Source organism: Halichoeres trimaculatus, unplaced genomic scaffold (genome assembly GCF_033239565.1).
Source record: "Halichoeres trimaculatus isolate MK-OKI-2021-1 unplaced genomic scaffold, fHalTri1.1 fHalTri1_scaffold_10, whole genome shotgun sequence".
In the NCBI taxonomy this organism is placed as follows: domain Eukaryota; kingdom Metazoa; phylum Chordata; class Actinopteri; order Labriformes; family Labridae; genus Halichoeres; species Halichoeres trimaculatus.
In genome coordinates, this window is record NW_027437187.1 from 8,690,774 (window position 1) to 8,710,702 (window position 19,929).

Below are 19,929 nucleotides of genomic sequence, written 5' to 3' on the forward strand. Positions count from 1 at the left end.
ATGTGAAAAGTGCATAAAAAAGGTTTCCACTGTACATTCACTGTAAAAACACACACAACTTTCACAGATATTTTTATTTGACTTTACCATTTAAATACAGTCAATTATTTAACGCAAACAGTAAAGATGAACCAAAACAGGGCTTCAATGCTAAGAGTGTAAGATGTAGCAAAGCAACAATACTAACTGAATATTGGAATTTATGGATGCTTTTTTTCCTTCATGTCCCTTGATCACTTTGTCTAATCTATGGTCCAGCTTCTATTCATACAATTGAAGAATCAATTGTAGGAAGAAAACTTACAAGTTATATGATGAAAGATCCACGGTAATGACAAGAGTCTCAGTGTATTCAACCTGTTGTCCCAAATATATTTGGGGTGTCACAACAGGGTTTAGCCACACTCTAAAATAATAAAACAGAGTAAATATCTTCACATAACTCATGAGTTCAGGAATGTACATATTCTGGGTTACGTTTTGTAGTTCATGCCAATGATCACAAGGTAGAATTAAAAAATCTGTCCCAATAAACCAGAATTAGGCCCACAGTATTTACATTTTAGATCTTATTTAAATTAAAAAATGAAAAGGTATTTCTCTCACTTCATGGTGTTTTAGACTCTAACTGTATGCTTTTGCAGGTGTATATTTTCCCTAAAGTTGTTGGGGGTAAACGGCGCTCTCTGCTGTCCGCCTGCGGCTGAAGCTGCTGTGTGTATGTAACAGAGATCCTCCTCCTCCTCCGCAGGCACAGCTGATGATGTCCAACCCTTCAGCTGCCGACGCTACGGAACTGAGCGAGCAGCTAGCGTCCTTAAAATGTGTACCAGGGTGTCAGTTAGCCGCCTTATGAATGTGCTCTATTAGACTTCAGCTAATGTGGAGTATTAATGATCACAGAAAGGACATGTAGGTCTTTCTCTGTGCCCTGTTGGTGTTTGAGTCCCACGCGTGGATCATTTTTGTCCAACTAGTTTAGTTTGATAGTAGAGCAGAGGAGTGTCCAGCTAACCGGGCTAACAGGCTAACGGCGAGAACACAGCGGAGCTAGCCTGTTAGCAGTCAGTTTAACTACTTTGGTGGGGCTCCACTGAGGCTCAACTGCTTATTTTTGGTCAAACACGTAAGTGTGCATTCCGATTATATCTGAACCACTATACTTTACTAACAACATAAACAGACTGTTTTTTAAGACATTTTGAACTGCTAATGTTACACCGCTTGTTCGGTGGGCGGCTAGCTCGGCGGCTAGCTTAGTAAAAGCTCCTGTTTGTTTACAAAACTGAAATATCATGACACATACTGCTCTATTCGGCAACACAACATTCAGACTGTACATTATACAAACATGTTAAGTCTTTTGGGGTGTTGTTAAGAGTTAAAAGATCTTTGGGATGGTGTAGGGCTATGATGGACACGATTTTACTGTGGACATGTGATTGAAGCGTAATGCCAGTTAAAGTGTGTACAGATGGGATTTTAAAAACATTAGTCCGTCATTTGTCTTTTTTTCAGATGAAATAATAAGCACAAAACTTCTTCAACCATTTACACTGAATAGCACTATTTCAGAGTGAAACCGAAAGACTGTTGCTTCTGAGCCTGACAGATTAACACAAGAGTTAATGTGTTTGTTTTATTCTAGTTTTCCTCTATTAATATTCTGCTTTTCTCTATTCACCTGTGCCCTTTCAATCAACTTTAGTAATAATAATTCAATAAAAATGCTATTAAGAATAAGCAGCTGTTAAAATGATAAAGGATCATGTTTAAAGCAGCCAAGAGACAGAGTTTCATGTTTTTCATTTTGTTTTTCCTTCAGTTGTGCGAGCCCTGGATGAGAACTGGACCTGAGCCTTAAACCGTCTATGATGTCCAGAGACTTTCCTGTTGCATCACTCACTTCCTTTTGGTCCATTTAATCAGACATTTTATCATATCTCCTTATCTAATCGTGTCTCTCTGCTTGGTAACAGTATGTTGATATACGCAGACCCCACCCAGCCCTCTGGGATAAGAATCCCTCAAAATCAAGCCCTCCAAATGATATGATAGTAGCCACCTGGATAACTTATTGTGCCTGCAGAAGCCTCGCTCGGGTTCTGCTCTTCCTTTCCTCCACAAACTCCCTACCTCCATTGTGGGAGACCCTTGCCAGTGTTGTCTCCAGCACCGGAACCATGGGTAACAGCTGTGTGTGCCGGGAGGACAGTGACTTGGAGGACCATCACCATGGTTCATCAAGAGCAACCCGAGGACAAGCAAGGCGGGTTGACCATGGTACAGGCGTTGGTGTTGATGCTGGAGAGGCCCGAAGCAGTCGACCGAGAGACCCAGTCAGGCCACCTCGTCGAGGGAGAGGGCCTCATGAGCCAAGGAGGAAGAAACAGAATGTGGATGGCCTGGTGCTGGACACGTTGGCTGTTATCAGGACACTTGTTGACAAGTAAGTCTGATACAAGCTCTGATGTTGGCGGGGGAGTGGGAGTTGTCTTTCCAGTTTTTGAACTAATATTCTGAAGTTCAAATACAGATGTTTGTCCTGGCATGTTTTAGTCAAATACAAAGAGCTCTTGCTTTAGGTGTTATTTCTTCTGTGAAACAAACAGCACAGTGTTGGTTTTATTAAGCTGAAGTCAGCCTAACACTTTCCCATTAGCCATCTGAATGTAGTATTCATAAGCTTGACATAAACATTTCACAAATAGTTTTTAAGTGTGTTTGATTGTTTGCGGATGATTTGGCTGGAGGTAACTCCTGGCATTAACTGGAAACATGTTGGTTTAGTCGCTAACATTTTACACAGTACTTGTTGCAGCACATAATCCCAGGCATGTAATACTTCTCTGGTTTGTTGTTTTATTTCAAGTTTAAATTCAGCTTATGTGTTAAATGTTTTTGAAATTGAAGCCCATAGTTTTGAGGTGTATGTTTTAAAAATTTTGACTTTATTGAAGACATTTTTTCATGGGGTGCTCCTGTGATCTCTTGACTATTGACTCTATCACACTCATCTTTCAACAAGTGCCGACGTCTTTAAAAATATATCTATGTGTTTCAGTCTTTGGCTCTTTACTGTAGATTTACAGCAACAAACTGACACAGCTTTGAATAGTACTCTGACCACCTTTACCTGCTGTTGTGTTTTTTTGTTAAACTTTTATCATTTATTGTTGCAAAAAGTAGAACTGAGGAACTTGCATCTAAAATGTCTGAAAGCTTCTGCAGATATTGGGTAATTTACTTTAAATAGGAAGAAAAGGTGAAAAAGAAGATTTTTTTGCAAGTCGGTTTCCTTTGTGTACTAAGTTTCCCGACATTGTCAGGATAACCTAGTGAAATGATGATGTGTAGTTTTTACCTTGAGTAGAAAGTGAAACTTTACTGCTGATAGATTCTCAGAGAGTTGGCTGCTTAGTGATTTATATAAATCTAGCAGCTATTCTCAAAACTTAGAGTAGTTTAACTTAAGAGTGAAAGTTCATGAGAGTTCATTGCTTTAGGAAACCTGAGGACCCGGTGCGTTGGCTGTTGAAACAAAAGCAGGCTTCAGCTGGGCTGGAGGCTTGACACGCAGCATTAATAGCTGCAACATCAAAAATACCATCAGCTGGAGTACATGACAGCTTTATGCTTGCCTTAACCTTTGCATGAGATGGCATCACTGTCTCACTGTGTCTACCCTTTTGAGTCCAGATGTCCAGACTTCTTCTTGAAAGTGTTTGTTAGTGTAATGCTGTGGAAACAAACACCTAATAAAAGCACTCATGTTCAGAATTGTGCAGATCATAGAAAATAGAGCACAGATTGAGATAAATATATAAGATAGATTTTAGAAACACTACTGAAAAGGCTGTTTCTGTTCTGGTTTTCAGTGACCAAGAGCCCCCATACTCTATGATCACTTTGCACGAGATGGCAGAGACCGGTAAGTAGAAAATGAACACATTCATACCACAATGCTTCACAAACAGGGAGTGTAAATAAACAGATGGAGAATAACCCAGGTAAGTTGAAGTAGTGAAGGTTAGACATTGGTAAAAGGTTGGTTCATTACATGTTCTTAGAAACACTCAGATAGTTTAAGTGTGTGGCATCATATCAGTCATTGAGAGCAACCTCATCCAGTTTTTCCATCGTTTTGATTTTCAACTTTTTGAAACAGGAAAAAATGGAGTGTGGTCAACCCATGGTAAATGTGATTTAAACTGGCGATCTCTTAATGTCTGCCTGTTTTAACTGGGAGGCTGAAGAGTGGCCTTTAGGTTGGTCCCATTGAGATTAAAAAACTTTTTCTGGGGTGAGATATTCTTGCCATTTTTATTGTATTTTATTTTTATTGTAGTGAATTTGAATTGTTTTGTCCTGGTTTTAATGGAAAGTACTTTGGTCACCTTGTGTGTTGTATAGGGCTCTACAAATTAAAGTTGATTGATTGATTGATTTTCTAGGGAGACCTGGCCAAGACAGGCAGCAACAAAAACAGAAAGTTACACACAGGAAGCACAAAAAAGACAAGCACAGTCAACAAAACACAAGATTATGGATTAAAACCGTGTTCTGGGAGCTAAATTAACAGCATCGAATTAACCAAACTGGTGAAGTAATACAAGCTCAGGCACAGACGCTGGAGGAAACTTTGGCAAAGACCAGAAAGTATTTTATCCATAAAATTGAATTAGTTTTTCTGCAGCCTGGTAACAATGTTTAAAAGATGTCTGTCAAGTCAGAAAAAGTAATTTGAAGCTGTTTATCCCTTACACTCCCTAAGTACGAGAAGGAGAAAATTACATTGTCACCAATGTAGCAGTGCAGCAGAAAAGCTTCGATGTCAAATCAAAATTATGTTTTCTCTAGGTTGAAATTATACATCCCACTGGAATGAAGCTTTAGTTTCAGTATTTCACAAATTAACCAGAGGATTTTTTTGGCTGGTGCAGGAATTTTAAACAGATCTGAGTATGAAGTCCTGCTCCCCTCGGGCTGAGCCTGGAGAGCACTTTTGTAAACTGCTGAGGCAGGAATATTTCAGGAGCTTTGTAAGCAGCACACAGTCCAAGACTTTGCCCTTTGATACGTGACACATGTAGCTTCTTTATTTGCGACATAGACATGAAATTCAGCATTTGCAGCTTTAAAGGGGAGACCTTCTTCACAAAGGACTGCTTGTCTGTTGCTGAGAGTCCATATTGTTACCTCAGTGTTTGTCTGAAGCATCCTCTGACCTCTCATAGCGAGCATGTTACATCTGGATGTTTTTGATGCCACCTCTCACATTTCATCTTCTGTAACCCTGAATTTGCTTGTTGATTCAGCATCTAAGAGAAAATTGCCTCTTTTTCAATCCAACTGTGGATGACAGGTGTGATTGTTGTCACAATGTGACTCGACTTGAAGCTTTAGTGTTTGTATTTTTGTCTATGTATCCATATGGGATAGATAACACTCTCTTGCTCTGTGTGTATTTTGATGCCACAGCCTTTGAGTTTCTGTTTCTATGTCTACTGTTGGGCACATATGGTATTTGACGCGTGCATGGCGTGGTGATGTGAGGTTTTACAACAGCCAAGCTGGTTGTTAGCTTGCTGATAGTGAACCCTGAAGGCAGCCAAGCAGGGAGTCAGTCATTTTCTGTTCGACACGTGTTATGAGTGATGTTACATTATTCATCAGCAGGTTGGCCGTGGCTCTCATTAGTGATAGCCAGAGAGCTCTCTTCACTGAGTCATGTAATGCACAGGAAATGGATGTTGTGGGAGTTAATACGACTCACAATCAGGGAGCTCGTCATACGCAGTGAAGCGCAGCTCAATTTTCTATAAGTAGCAGGCTTCTTTGGGTTATTATGAGAAAAGATCACCTTTTATAAATGAAACTGCTTACAGGAGCGTATAACGTAAAGCTTAACACTGTCTGACGGTCATCCTAGTGAAAAAGAAAAGACAAAGCATCCAGATGGTTTCCTCAAACAGTGTTCTTGGTTGATATTTGTTACGGGGGATACTTGACTGCCTGATAAAAACCAACAACCTTTACTTAATATGGGACAGCAGCACAGTGGTAAAGTGTTCTTTATCTATTTCTATACTTGTACACAAGTTTGACCCAAGTACCCACAAAACACTGGAACGGTTTATGAAAAAAACCCAAACCGTTTGGTTTTCCTCACTCAGTTTGGGGTGTGTGTGCTTCATTCTGTTCGTGCTTTTCTTTTATTCTGTTTTGCAGCTCACTTTGAAGCGAGTATGTAGCTTTGATCATACATGAAGGATACAGCGGAACAGTTTGGTTTACGTAGCAAGTGGAGGAGACAGAGTCAGAGGGTGTACCTGTGGTGTTCAGCTGTCTGGGAGCACTTCAGGTTCAGTGTGAGCTCTGATGATGGCGGTTAGAAAGTGGAGAATAAAACTTAGAGACTTTTTCGCTAAATTTAATGACTTTTCAGACCTCTCTGGCGAGTTTTTTTAAAGATGACAATTCTTGCGACTTTTCTGGAGTTTGGAGAACCTGAGGTTAAAGCGTGTTTTGATCTCCTCAGTGGTCGGCGTGTATAAGTCCCTCCCCTATCCAAAACACAAAGACAGTCCTCCTCACTTGCAGCAGAAGAAATCACGCAAGTGTGTGCTAATAGAGACTTTCCTTACTGAGGAGTTGGCGTGTTAAACTGGCAATGTTTCACTGAGCTTTAATGATGTTTGAAATGGGAAACAGCCTCATTCTTTCAGGTTTTTCAAGACTATACATGACGGAATTGATTAAAAATAATCCTTTAGTAGTGGATTATTGGGATATATTGTAAAAATAGAGGTGTTTAAAACAACAACAATTTACTCCAAACCAAAGCAAAAACCATGAGTACAAAACCATGAACTGTGGCCTTTGCGAACCGTTCTATCCTTACAACTCTGATACCAGCCATGTTGATGGGTGTGGGGATGACGTCATCTCCAAGTTCACCGGCCCATCTCCCAAGTCAGAAAAACTTGCCAGAACAGCCGTATTTCTGTATAAAAACATTGAATATTACTGTTTATGTGGCTGATTTATCGTGACAAACGCCAGTCAGATATTCTAAAATAAAAAGAATATAACAGGAGCTTAATTATGGTTTACCCCTGAACTGAGAATTTCCTACTGGGAACTCGGGGATGGTGTGTGCACTCCGACTTCTTAGTCGGAAATTCAGACTTCTGGGTACAAATTGAAAGCACCAAAAGGAGTGTAGCAGAGTGATCAGTGACTGACAGAAATGTGGGAAAATACCAACAGGGAAGCAGGAAATGAAAATCCAGCTGAACACAGCAATTTATGAAAACATTTTTTCTCTGGTCTCAGGCACAGACATGAAATGATTATGTCTCTGCAGTGTTTGACGGGGATAGAGACTGAAGAATGATTATATGATGCATAAATATGACCCCCTATCAATAAAGTATATCCTATCCTATCCTATCCCAGTGAGTGGATATCTAAATCTGAGTGATCTTTTCTTCTGTTCTCCCTCAGACGATGGTTGGCTTGAGGTTGTCCAGTCTCTGATTCGAGTGATCCCGTTAGATGATCCACTTGGCCCTGCAGTGATCACCCTTCTGTTGGATGAGTGTCCCCTACCAACCAAGGTCAGTGCATCACGTATTCTTTCTACTTGATGATATGTTTTTACAAACCTTAAAAAACCTTTGGTGAAGTAGATGATCATGTCAGTGCCTCTATCTGCAGCTTTTTTTTTTTTTAATCAGAAAAACACTCTTTGTCTCTCTTCACGCTGACCTTTACTGTCAGGAATATTTTTTAGCGTTTGTGTGTGTGTGTGTAACTTCATAACAAAGTGCCTCATTTAGCAGGCAGCTGATTCACTCAGAATCACAAGCACACAAATATTTTGGAACATTTCCAGTCGCTTGTTCTCGACCAGCACTTTGTGAAGGTTGGTAAATAGGGAAAAAAAGAGGAACTGATTGTGTTTTTTTTGGTCTAAACTTTTTCCTTTTCTCCACATCCTGAAATCGCTCATGCAGTGCCATGTCATAGTTTGAAAATCCTGAACCTGCAGTGAAAATAGAAACAGAAAATCGGCTTACAGCTCTCACACCACTGGACTTTTCCACATTGTGCAGTGTTGCAACCTGGATTTTAGATCCACTTATTCAGGCTTTTTCTAATGATTAACAAACACAGGCAGTCCTTGGAACAGACATCTGTGTGATCTACAACATGAGCTAAGGGCAGGTGGTTGAGTGTTATTTTTCTCTCAGGAAGCAATCACAGTGTCATTTTCTGAAGTTTAGTGGTACTTCCACTAAAAGAGAATGAAAAGTTTTGTGTTGATCTTTCACGTTAAGCCACAACAACCACATTGCGATATGCTGATGTGAGGAAAAGTTCAGGGGGGGGTCAGGACTTATGCAAGGCTCTGAAGTAAGCGCCAAAACTGGACTTGGACATATTTTGATTGTGCTTTGCTTTATTGTTTGCTTTTTGTCTCCCTCTTTCCCCCAATTCTAACAAATAAAATCTGTTTTGAGACCCCCTGCTCCCTGCCTTAAAAGTAAACTGAGGACAGAGGGCATCCTCAGACACTCAGAACAGTATGAACTCTCCACAGAAATATGCCTCTCTCAACAAAACACGTCCTGTCTCCTAACTGAACATTTGAAGGCTCTGAACATACTCTGATTGTATCTCCGTTCTTTAAAGTCTTGGATGTGTCTGGGACCTGAGTTACACTGAAAGCACCGTCTCTTCTCTCCAGGATGCGCTCCAGAAACTCTCTGACATGCTGAGTTTGAGTGCAGCCCTTGCGCGACAGGATGCTCTGAACCCAGCCAAACACAGAAACACTACAGCTGTGCTCGGATGCCTGGCAGAGAAACTGGCTGGTACACACCACTTTTACACACTCCATCTTTTGATTGATAGTGTCACCCTTTACTGCTTCCAATGACCTGCTCCTTCTCTCTGTGAAAAAGAAGAGACTGAATGAAAAAACCTTCTATGTGTTGTACTAGTAGCTTCCCAGAGAACAAAGATAATCATGAATGGTGGTTTTTTAAGTCTTAGTGTGTGTTAGTTGAAAGGCTGGATTGTCATAGTTATAAGTTTGGCTCAGAAATTTGTAGATACACAGTTCTCTTAGTTTTATGGGGTTTTTTTTCAACTGAACAGCATAATGAGTAAAAGAAGAATGAATGAATTTAAACAAAGTTGATTCAGAATGAAGGAGCATTCTGTATGGTTTTTAATTCATGCCATGATCAAACTAATTCTCCATCATCATTCATTATTTTGTCAACCTCACAGTTTTCAGAAACAGTTTCTCATTTTCTGTTTTTTTTTTTCTTTTTTTCTTTCCCTCAGGTCCCGCCAGTATTGGATTGTTGAGTCCTGGAACCCTGGAGTACCTTTTAGAGAGCCTGGTGAGTAAACAAACACACACACACACACACACACACACACACACACACACACACACACACACACACACACACACACACACACACACACACACACACACACACACACACGGTACCATGTGTGACTATGATGATTTTTTGTCATTACATGTGATCATCACTCATTTATCATCATGTCATTAATTGTGTTTACCATACCATACCAGCTTTATTTATAGAGCACTTGTAAAAACAACCACACCTGTAGACAAAGTGCTGTACAGGTAGATCAAATGAAATGATAAAAACAGATAAGTAAAAACAGACAAACATTGTAAAAACAACAAAAGCAAATAAAAAGCAAGTAAAAGGGAATAAAAGAAAATAAAAGAGAATAAGACCTGGCACAGAAACTAAGTCTCGCTGGAGTTAAAAGCCAAAGAATAAAAATAAATAATTGTTATTGTTTGTAGCATCATTGTTTGTACAATGATGCTAACTGTTTTATGAGTGACTTTCAGGTTTATAGAAATAGAACACATAACTAAATCATTTGATTGAATGTTAATGAGGAGAACACTAATCTTGCTACTGGGCAAAGGTTGAATTATTTCATTAACAGATAAAAGTCTGTTGTCTAAATCAGTAGTTTCTAGGTTGGGTGTCAGGAAACACTGGAATAGGGGTCAAATAATGCCTTACAACATTAAAGGATAAGTTCGGTTAATACAGCTTTTATATTGTTTATAGAATGAAGTAGAACAAAATACTCACCCAGAAGGTTTTCCTGATCCAAGCAGTGCTTCAGGAGATGTTTGGATCCAAAATGGTGCAGCGGACGTCCGTAAAATGGGATCCATCGGGGCATAGACAGCGCCGCTCCTAAAACTGCATATACTGTCCAAAAACTTGTGTTTTTCACCAATATTCCATCATAGTCCGCTCCAAGTTAGTCCTCTGCTGCAGTCTGTGTCACTCCAGACAGCTCTGTGTGGCTGTACTGACCTCTGAACTGACGAAGACTTTGTTTACATTTCCCCCTCCGGGTATGCGCAGTGTGGCTCATTGTTTCAGGGAAAGACGGCAGGCTACATGACGACTTTCTTCTTCCAGTTTTGTGTAAAATGGACGAATATCTATCTGATGAAGTTGTGGAGGAGAACTTTGAATATGATGGGTGATTCATTACAGTTTTGAGCCAGAGTTAACAGATGACAAGCTCAAAGAAAGGAGGAAGTGGAGTTAGCTCTCCAGAGAGTACTGCGCATGCGCGGATGGGCAAATGTAAACGAAGTCTTCGTCAGTTCAGAGGTCAGTACAGCCACACAGCGCTGTCTGGAGTGACACAGACTGCAGCAGAGGACTGACCCGGAGCGGACCATGATGGAATATTGGTGAAAAACACGAGTTTTTGGACGATTAATGCAGTTTTAGGAGCGGCGCTGTCTATGCCCCGATGGATCCCATTATACGGATGTCCGCTGCACAATTTTGGATCTAAATATCTCCCGAAGTACTGCTTGGATCAGGAAAGCCTTCTGGGTGAGTATTTTGTTCTACTTTATTCTATAAACAATGTAAAATCTGCATTAACCAAACTTATCCTGTACAAACTCTTAAATTTACCTATTTCATCCATTATAGTAGAAGTATGAACAAAAATAAGGGTTATTTAAAAATAAAACATGCAAACAGAAAATGTTAGATCATTCCTCCAATCCTCATGAGGTGACCAAACCAGGATAATGATGGTATCAGAGATTGGAGGAGGAAAAAGCAGTTTGTGTTTATCAGGAGTCTAATTTCATACCAAACAGCTAAACCAAATATTTCAAGACTTTTGTTGTTATTTTGTTAGTTTTTGGTTTGGCCACAGCATTGCTGGTCTCTGACACAGTTGTTTTGGGTGTCATTGGCTGAAAGTCCAGAGCCCGTATGCCTGGTTAGTCATTAAACAAACGGGACCATTAGTCCTAAAGTTCTGTTATCGAACAGCCTGTTTGGCTGCAGCGTTAGCCGCATGCACGACTGCAAATAATCATCCAGTTAACTAAATACACCATGAAAGAGACGCAGGTGCAAATTACGTTATAAATAGAGGGAACCTCCTGGAAAACCCCGTCAGACAAATTCAAACTGCACGTCTACCGCTCATAAACATCAATAAACCTGGTAATACACATAGATGAACAGCTGATAATCAGTGAGTCAATCAGGTAAACAAAGAGAAAGAGAAAGTTTGGCGATCTTGAACAGAGTAAATGCGTTTGGTGTTTCTGAGCGCACAGTAGAAAACCTCAATAATAAAATCATCAATATGAAACCTGCTTTGAGGAACTAGTGCTGCAGTAATGCCCCAGTACCTCAATGAATAGCTTTTAAAGCAGTTTATGAACTCCAGCATTTCATCACACACATCTTGGAAGGACCCAGACGTATAAAAGCAAAGAGCGAATCAAACTTGTTAAACTCAGGCAGCGAGCCTCAACGGTATGAGACTTCTTTTGTCTCCCTCATCTCATCTGTTAGCTTAAAAAAATGTTTTGTCTCCTCAATATAAATTTGCTGTATGGCTACACATTGCCACCTTTCCAAAGGATTGTCCACTGTCTTTGCAAATTTCATCTCAAATGGTTACACATCTGTAACAGCTGTAATCCTGCCGTTAGTGCCTGTAATGGTGGGTGTACCTCAATTAGATTTAACGCTCTTTTGGCCTGCTAACTCGACTCATGCATACCGCTTAACAATTTTTTTTCGCAGTTAGTACAAATGGTCCATTTTCCTCAGTAATGGCTGGACATGCATACAGGCCCTGATCGCCTGGTCTAATCCATCATCTTTGACACCTCTTGTCAGAGTTACTAGATAGAGTTTCTTTCTGATTTTACCAAAAGTAACTGACTGTTTAAAACTTTTACTGGAGAACTTTCCTCAGTGTCTACTGCAGTGAAGTCTTACATTGTTAAATAAGAGGACAATGAGAGAAAGCAGAATACTTTCAGTAAATGCATTAACCGTCCATGGTTTCAGATTTTGTGAATGTTGCTGGAAAGAACAGATGTGTGTAGGTGGATGTATTTCTAAAACTTCAAATGAAACCTGAGCTTAGGCAAAGTTATTGTGCGATCCCTAAACATGGCCAGCATGATAAAATGTTGACAATGTTATTTTATGCGAAGGAGCCTGAAAACATTTCTCTTTTGTCTTCCTGCAGAGCTCTGAGGCGCACCCGACTGTCATGCTGTTTGCTCTCATTGCTCTGGAGAAGTTCTCCCAGACCAGTAAGTTTACTGCTCCTTAACTTTGGAACCAGTTCAGATCAAAGAGTTATAGTGAGACTGCTGAAAACAAGCAGTAAAGTGTTGATGACTTCTCTGCTGAGTTTTTTTCCTTTTACATATCAGATGTTATGTTGTGAGGTGGTAACAAGCAATTCCTCTCAGCTGCTGCCTCTGTTTATTCTCAAACTGGTATATAAAGAGAAAACTTGTTTCACCAGAGTAACTGTTGAAGGCTATTAGAAGCCAAAACTAGAATCTTTATGTCAATTTGCTAAAATCCACATTGTCTACAAGCTTCCCTCCATTTTTTGAAGAATCTGCTGGTGTTTCTCCTGTGAAGGAATAAGATGGTTTGTTTGGAACGAGCTCTTCCCCTCCTACAGAAGCCTTCAAAGAAACTCTTTCTCTGATTCGATGCCAGAGGTTTATTTTCAGATTTGTTTGGTTGTGTTTTCTCACACACACGCGTGGTTTGTTTTCTTGCCCCCAGGTGAGAACAAACTCACGGTGTCTGAGTCGTGTATCAGTAATCGACTCGCTGTCCTGGAGTCGTGGGCAGAGCATGCCGACTACCTCAAGAGACAGGTCGGGTTCTGCTCGCAGTGGAGCCTCGACAACTTGTGTGAGTTACCCTGCGGTGTGAAGACAGAGTCACCACGATGCCTGTGATTGTTTTTATGTCTGTGTGTGATAATGACTCATCTGTTGTCGTCTGTCCAGTCTTAAAAGAGGGCCGTCAGTTCACCTATGAGAAGGTCAACCTCACAAATATCAACGCCATGCTCAATAGCAACGACGTTAGCGAGTACCTCAAGATCTCCCCCACTGGACTAGAGGTCAGTGTGTGTAAAACACATGTTTTGGTCCAAGTGTTGGTATCAAACCCTGATTTATGAGAGTTTTCTGCTCTTTCTTTAGGCACGATGTGACGCCTCCTCCTTTGAGAGCGTACGGTGCACGTTCTGCGTAGATTCAGGCGTTTGGTACTACGAGGTGACGGTCATTACTTCAGGCGTGATGCAGATCGGATGGGCCACTAAGGACAGCAAGTTTCTCAACCATGTACTCACCCCCTCTGTCTCTGCAGCTCAGTGTTTCCACTTCCTGTTCTCTGCAGTGACACTCTAACACGCTGTATGTCTGTGTGTGTGTTCCAGGAGGGTTATGGGATAGGAGATGATGAATATTCATGTGCATATGATGGCTGCAGGCAGCTCATCTGGTACAACGCTCGCAGTAAACCTCACTCTCACCCCTGCTGGAAGGAGGGTATGAACTACACCCACAGACTGGTTCACTTCTGATGGAGGGGAAATGTTTCTGGTTAATTCTGAAACCTTGTCAGTTTGAAGAGAAAGTCAGAGACAACTTTAAATTCAGACAGATATATTTAGAAGTTATTTCACTGTTTCAGCTTCTCTGGGGGGCTTCGTGATTCAAACACCTACACACTGCAGCCACAGTCAGTTTCAGGCTCTGGCTTACCTCCCACGCAAAGAGATAACAATAATAACAGTTTGCCAGGACTAAATCCTGCTCAGCGTCTGTTTGTTCCTGTCTTGTTTAGGAGACGCAATTGGCTTTCTGTTGGACCTCAGCAAGAAGCAGATGATCTTCTATCTGAATGGACACCAGCTGCCGCCAGAGAAACAGGTCTTCTCCTCAGCAACGTAAGCTCAATCACACACTTCCAGCTGTAGTTTCACTCGTTAGTCACCCTCTTTCACTCTTCATCCCTCTATTATGTAGTTTTCTTCCTTCCTTCCCTCCCTCTGCTTTCTCCCCCTCTCTCTTCTTAAATAAACCCTTTTATCTCTTCACTATCTCTGGTCCCTCAGGTCTGGTTTCTTTGCGGCAGCCAGCTTCATGTCATACCAGCAGTGTGAGTTCAATTTTGGGGCCAAGCCTTTCCGTCATCCGCCCTCTGTCAAGTTCAGCACCTTCAATGACTTTGCTTCCCTTCTGCCTAGTGAAAAAATCATCCTACCCAGGTGAGAAATACATCTGCTGCTTCTTTTTCACTCTTTATGTAAAGAAATGTAGTGCAGTGACCAGTTAACAGACTTCATTCCTCCACCAAGAAGTAGTTACAGCAGTCATTTTAAAATTGCTTCACAAACACGCTGTGAGCAGGAAGTGTTGTGATAACAGCAGATAAATGTGACGTAAAGATAATGTTGCTGAGTCTGAAAAGTGGTGTTTGATTGTGTCTGAGGGTTTGACTTTGATTTGAACATTTTAATACAAAAACAAGAGGAACAGCAGACGTCACAAGGAAATAACAATGTGGCAATTAACCAGCCAGCTGTCCTTCAGAAACTTTAATTGTTTACAAGCAGCAGAAAAAAAGATGTTCTAACAAGATAAATTAAAGGAAAGCCCTGATATGTTGACAAACTTTGGGGGTGTTAAGAAAAATCTTACAGTCAGGATTTGGCAAAGTTTACTACATGATTTTGATCTGTAGTGTTGTAAGACTTTACGTTGTTCACAGGAAAAGCATCGTCAGCTTCATGTGTGTAAACTGGGTCTCATATCCACTGTGTTCCCTCCTCACTCATGGTTACAAACCCCGTCACAACAAAATCAGCTCTAATTTCATAACTTTAGCAACCGTGAGTGAGGAGGGAAGGCAGTAGATGACTCCCTGCTGTTCATTGAAATATTGTTCTTCAGGGGACACAGGTTGTCTGAGCCCCACTGCACTGACTGGTGGTCTGTGCTCCATGGCACGGGGTCTTGTACCTACTGACTTTTGCAGTGTGTGCCTTATGGTTAATATATAAGTGAAATATTTGACTGGACTACCATGCTATTTAGGCTAATTTTAAAAATATAAAAAGATATATTCATTCATTTATTTATGTCACAGTCAGTCCACACCACATAGAGCATGGACAGCTGATCGATGCCACAAGGGGCACAGACAGCTGGTCCATGCTGTGACGCACAGACAAACAGTCTGTGTCATGTGAAGCACAGAGAACCTGTGCCACTGCTGCACATCTAGAAGTACCACAGGGTCTCATATCGACTGCGTCTCCTCCTCACTCTCGGTTACAAAACACAGTCACAAACTAATGTTTTTAAGTTGTGCTGTCTTAAACAGTAACACAAGTTAAATCTACTCAGAAATCATCATTTTCAACACTGAAAACTCAGACATTTGAGTAAACTGAACTTCCTAACAAACTAAGTTTTCATAGCTTAGTCCAATGGAGTAATTTGAACTTTGGGGTTTACAGTGTTTATAGGAATGTTATCTGCTTTGCGTTTATTTCTTTATATTTGTGTGTGTTTTTTCCAGACATCGGCGTCTGGCCTTACTAAAGCAGGTTAGCATCAGAGACAACTGCTGCACGCTTTGTTGTGACGTCATGGCTGACACAGAGCTGCGGCCCTGTGGACATGGGTACGTGTGGACATTAAGTGTTTGAAATCTGTCTGTCTCTGTGAATAGATGACATTAGACCCAAGCTTTTTACGTCTATCTGACACTCTCTGTGAGATAGTGATAAGATTTTCTTTGTGCTGTCTCCTCTCTTTGCAGTGGTATGTGTATGGAGTGTGCCTTACAGTTAGAGACGTGCCCCCTGTGCCGCCAGGACATCCAGACCCGAGTCAGACTCATTGCACATGTGTCCTGACACACTTCCTGCTCCTCCTCCAATGAGGCGAGACACACAAGCCCTAGAGCCTCCTCCTCCTCCCTCTCTAATCCCCTCTCACCCGACAAAGCTGTGAGTATGGTGCCACAGTGCTGTGACGACACCAGAACTTCCTCTGGTAAGAGGAGGTGACGATGGAGAGACGGAGAGGAGAACAGAGCAGGGGGATTTTAACGTCGGACAGACCCCCTGGGAGCTTTATCACATTTACCAACATCTCCTTTTGTGAAGTCCTCAGACTAATCACTGCAGGAGCTGGGCCAAGAACGACAACTTTCTACTCTGTGTGATTTCCAGGGAGATGAAGTGAAAGTGAGGAACAGAAAAATGTCACCATTTAGATGGAACCAGCCTCTCATCTGCAAGCTCCAGTGTATATTTATCAGTCTTTCAATCATATGAGGATCCCATAGCGCTTTCAGCACAGGGCGACTACTCTATCCAATCACAATGATCAGCCAATCTGAACGGGCCAAGTAGCAGAAAGAGCACGGCCTGCAGTGCAGTATTCAACACAAGGTACAGAGTTATACCTGATGTTTATGAGTGTCATGTTATGGGTAATGACAAGCTAATTAAAGTATTCTCAAGGTAGCATTTTCATCCTCTATCTCAGCCGCTCTGATCTGCTTCACTGCTTGTACTTAATTGATCGCACACTCAAAAGACGCCCCTGAAGGAAACATCACATTTGCTCTCAGTGTTGATAAGCTCAAAAGTTGTAGAATTATCTCTCGATTGGAGTTTTCTGATTGGCTGTCACACGACCAAGATCATTAAGGGTATTATTGTATTTTTACAAGTTAAATGTGACATACTTGAATCTGTCTTTAATCTGATTTTCAGCACAGATGACCCCGCTGCTTTGTGTGTTTGATCGTCTTTGCTCAGATGTCTTGATGTTTCCCAAGTCTCAGTCAAACATGTTACATCCATCACAAATAAACACAGGGAATATAATTCTTTAGAAGTTAATTCTGTAACTGTAATCGTGTTTTGTCCCCAGGTTATGAAAATCGAGAGATAAAATGGTTTGATTTCCTCCACTGTATTCTTGAATTGTCTGGTTTTAACAAGGCAGCACCAACTGGAATAGCAGCACAATCTTGTGTCCAGATCATTTGAGGGTCTTCACGAGTGAGAAACGTCAAACATGCGTCTGTATCAAGATGACTACTTTCAATCCAAATTGTGATTTAATTTGATTCTATAAATGTAGGCCAACTCTGATGTATGAAACTGGCCTGAGAGGTACTGCAGGGTTTGTGGTTTGACTTACGAGTGACACGGTGAAACGATTCAAGATGAGGTGGAAGTGTTTTGTTAAGTATCAGTTTACATAGTATCCCTGGATCGTTGTTGATGTTATTTTTGGTCTGATTTGGATTCACAATAACTTTTTTTCAGGATCAGAAACTTCTCAGAAACAGTTACATGTCAGAGTCGGCTTCAGCAGAGAAAAATGAAATCTGATTTTGCTACAAATCAAAGTAACGTTGTGGGATTTGTTGTCTTCAGGTCAGAAATGATGGATGTGTCTCTCACAGTTTCAGGAGGGGCAACATGCTTTTTCCTCTTTGTGCTTCATCTAACAAATTGCTCTCAGTTTGTCGCCTCTTCATCTCTGAACCGGTGTATTCAGTGAAACCTTTCTATCTGTCTATCCTTTACTTGAAGCATCGCTGGGCTGGCTGAATGAAACTAGTATTTAGGAACACCTGACGAAACGGATGTGAAAGACAGTGGCTGAAGAAATTTCTATTTGTGTAATTTAAAAGCATTTAATGACATTTTAAAGCATCACACCCTATTATTGTGCTTTATTTATTTCTTTTGGTCAGGTTGTTTACGAGAGACCCCTTTTCAAAGTGCATGAATAGGATCTGTTGAATCATCAAACCTATATTAGATACAATTTTGAAAGACAACATGCGTCTCTGTCAGTGCACCAGAAGACTGATCTGGTCACTGTTTGCTGACTTGTATTTCCTGGAGCACCTTAAACATGCAGGGGGACAATATGTGGTTGGTGATGCAGTTCAGGATTGTAAAGAATAAGTTGTATTTATAAACATCGACAAAGGACTTGTGCCCCAGAGTTCCCAAAGATGTGATGGATTGATTGATGATTGATTGATTGGAGAATTGTTGTTTCCTGGATTGTGATATTTGTAATAAATGTATGTACATGTGATTATTTTTGGATGAGTTAGTGGTTTTTATTTCAACCTCAAATTCTTTTTGTCAGACAGTCACAAGACTCATCAACCATCTCTCAGGTTGTTCACACTTGGGCATAAGATACAGCTCTCGAAAAAACTTGATAACCACTGCAAAATGATCAGTTTCCCTGATTTTACAGTTTGCATTTATGTGTTTGCGTAAATTGAACATTTGTGTTTTACTCAATAAACCACAGTCAACATTTCTCCAAATGGTCAAAATTACAAAAAGATTAGGTGGAGTAACCCTTATCATTTCATCTTAGCTTTCATGCATTTTGACGTGCTCCACCAGTCTGTCACAGTGGGTGACTTTTTTATCTCTCCTGGTGCAAAAAGTCAAGCAGCTCAGCTTTTTTATGACCTTTGACAAATCATCTTCCTCTTTATCTCATTCCAGAGGTTTTCAGAAGGGTTCAGGTCTGGAAATTGGACTGGGTCTTGATCTGGTGGTCCTTTATCCACATTTTGATTGGCTGAGCTGTGTGGTATGGAGGGTTAACCTGTTTGAAAAAACAACCCTTAGAGTTTGGGTACATAGCGAGAGCAGAAGGAGCAAGTTTTCCTCCAGAATGACCTTGTTCGTTGCTTTATTTATGCGTCCTTCACAAAGATAAATCTGCCTGATTCCAGCCGTGCTTAGCGGTCTCAGACCATCACTAATCATTCACCAAGTTCCACAGTGGGTGTGAGACACTGTGGCATGAAAACCTTTCCAGGTCACTGTCCAACCATTAGATGACCAGTTGATGGGGAAATGTTGAAAACAGGACCCATCAAAAAAGATGACCTTAGCCATTCCTATATTATTCCATTTTTCTTTTGCAACCTCCAGTCTGGCTCTCCTTTACTTCTCATGGATGAAGTACCAGGCTTTACAGAACTTGAGCCCTGCCTCAAGGAGGCAGCTTCAAACCGTTCTTGCTGTGCACGTCATTGCGGCTACCATTAGTCATTCTTTTTGAGGTCACTTTGTAGGTCAATCACATGGTTGCTGAGTGACACTGAAATGAGTTGATGGTCATGCCGCTCAGTGAAGAGTTGTTTGACCTCTGCCACTCTGTAGCTTTGTTGTCCACGATGTCTGATTCTTGATGTCAGTCACAAGTTTGGAAGCACTGTATCCCTCTGCCAGTAGAGCCAGAAATCAACTTTTCTTTTTAACTCTTCTGGCATGTTCACCAGCTAATTTATTTGATTTAATTTACTTTTCTGATACTACTAGCACTGTTTTTGCCACCCAGCTGGTCCTATTGCTGCAGGATGGTAATGACACTGCAGTGGTTTTTATACTTTTCCCCATTAAATAAGATTGGGGATCAGGTGATCACACAACCAGTCCCCCTTTAAGGTACAATCA

At 41.0% G+C, this 19,929-nt stretch overlaps 1 protein-coding gene across 1 annotated transcript; it reads left to right on the top strand.

The window, feature by feature from the left end:
* The first annotated feature begins 760 nt into the window (after nt 1-760).
* Nucleotides 761-18,559, top strand: rspry1 (ring finger and SPRY domain containing 1). The gene is made up of 15 exons (XM_074678130.1): nt 761-1,126; nt 1,826-2,449; nt 3,879-3,931; nt 7,510-7,622; nt 8,756-8,882; nt 9,361-9,419; nt 12,613-12,679; nt 13,170-13,301; nt 13,400-13,515; nt 13,598-13,741; nt 13,837-13,948; nt 14,247-14,349; nt 14,518-14,670; nt 15,987-16,091; nt 16,230-18,559. The coding sequence occupies exons 2-15, from the start codon at nt 2,052-2,054 to the stop codon at nt 16,324-16,326; spliced, it is 1,779 nt and encodes a 592-aa protein (XP_074534231.1). The 5' UTR covers nt 761-1,126; nt 1,826-2,051; the 3' UTR covers nt 16,327-18,559.
* Nucleotides 18,560-19,929: the final 1,370 nt, after the last annotated feature.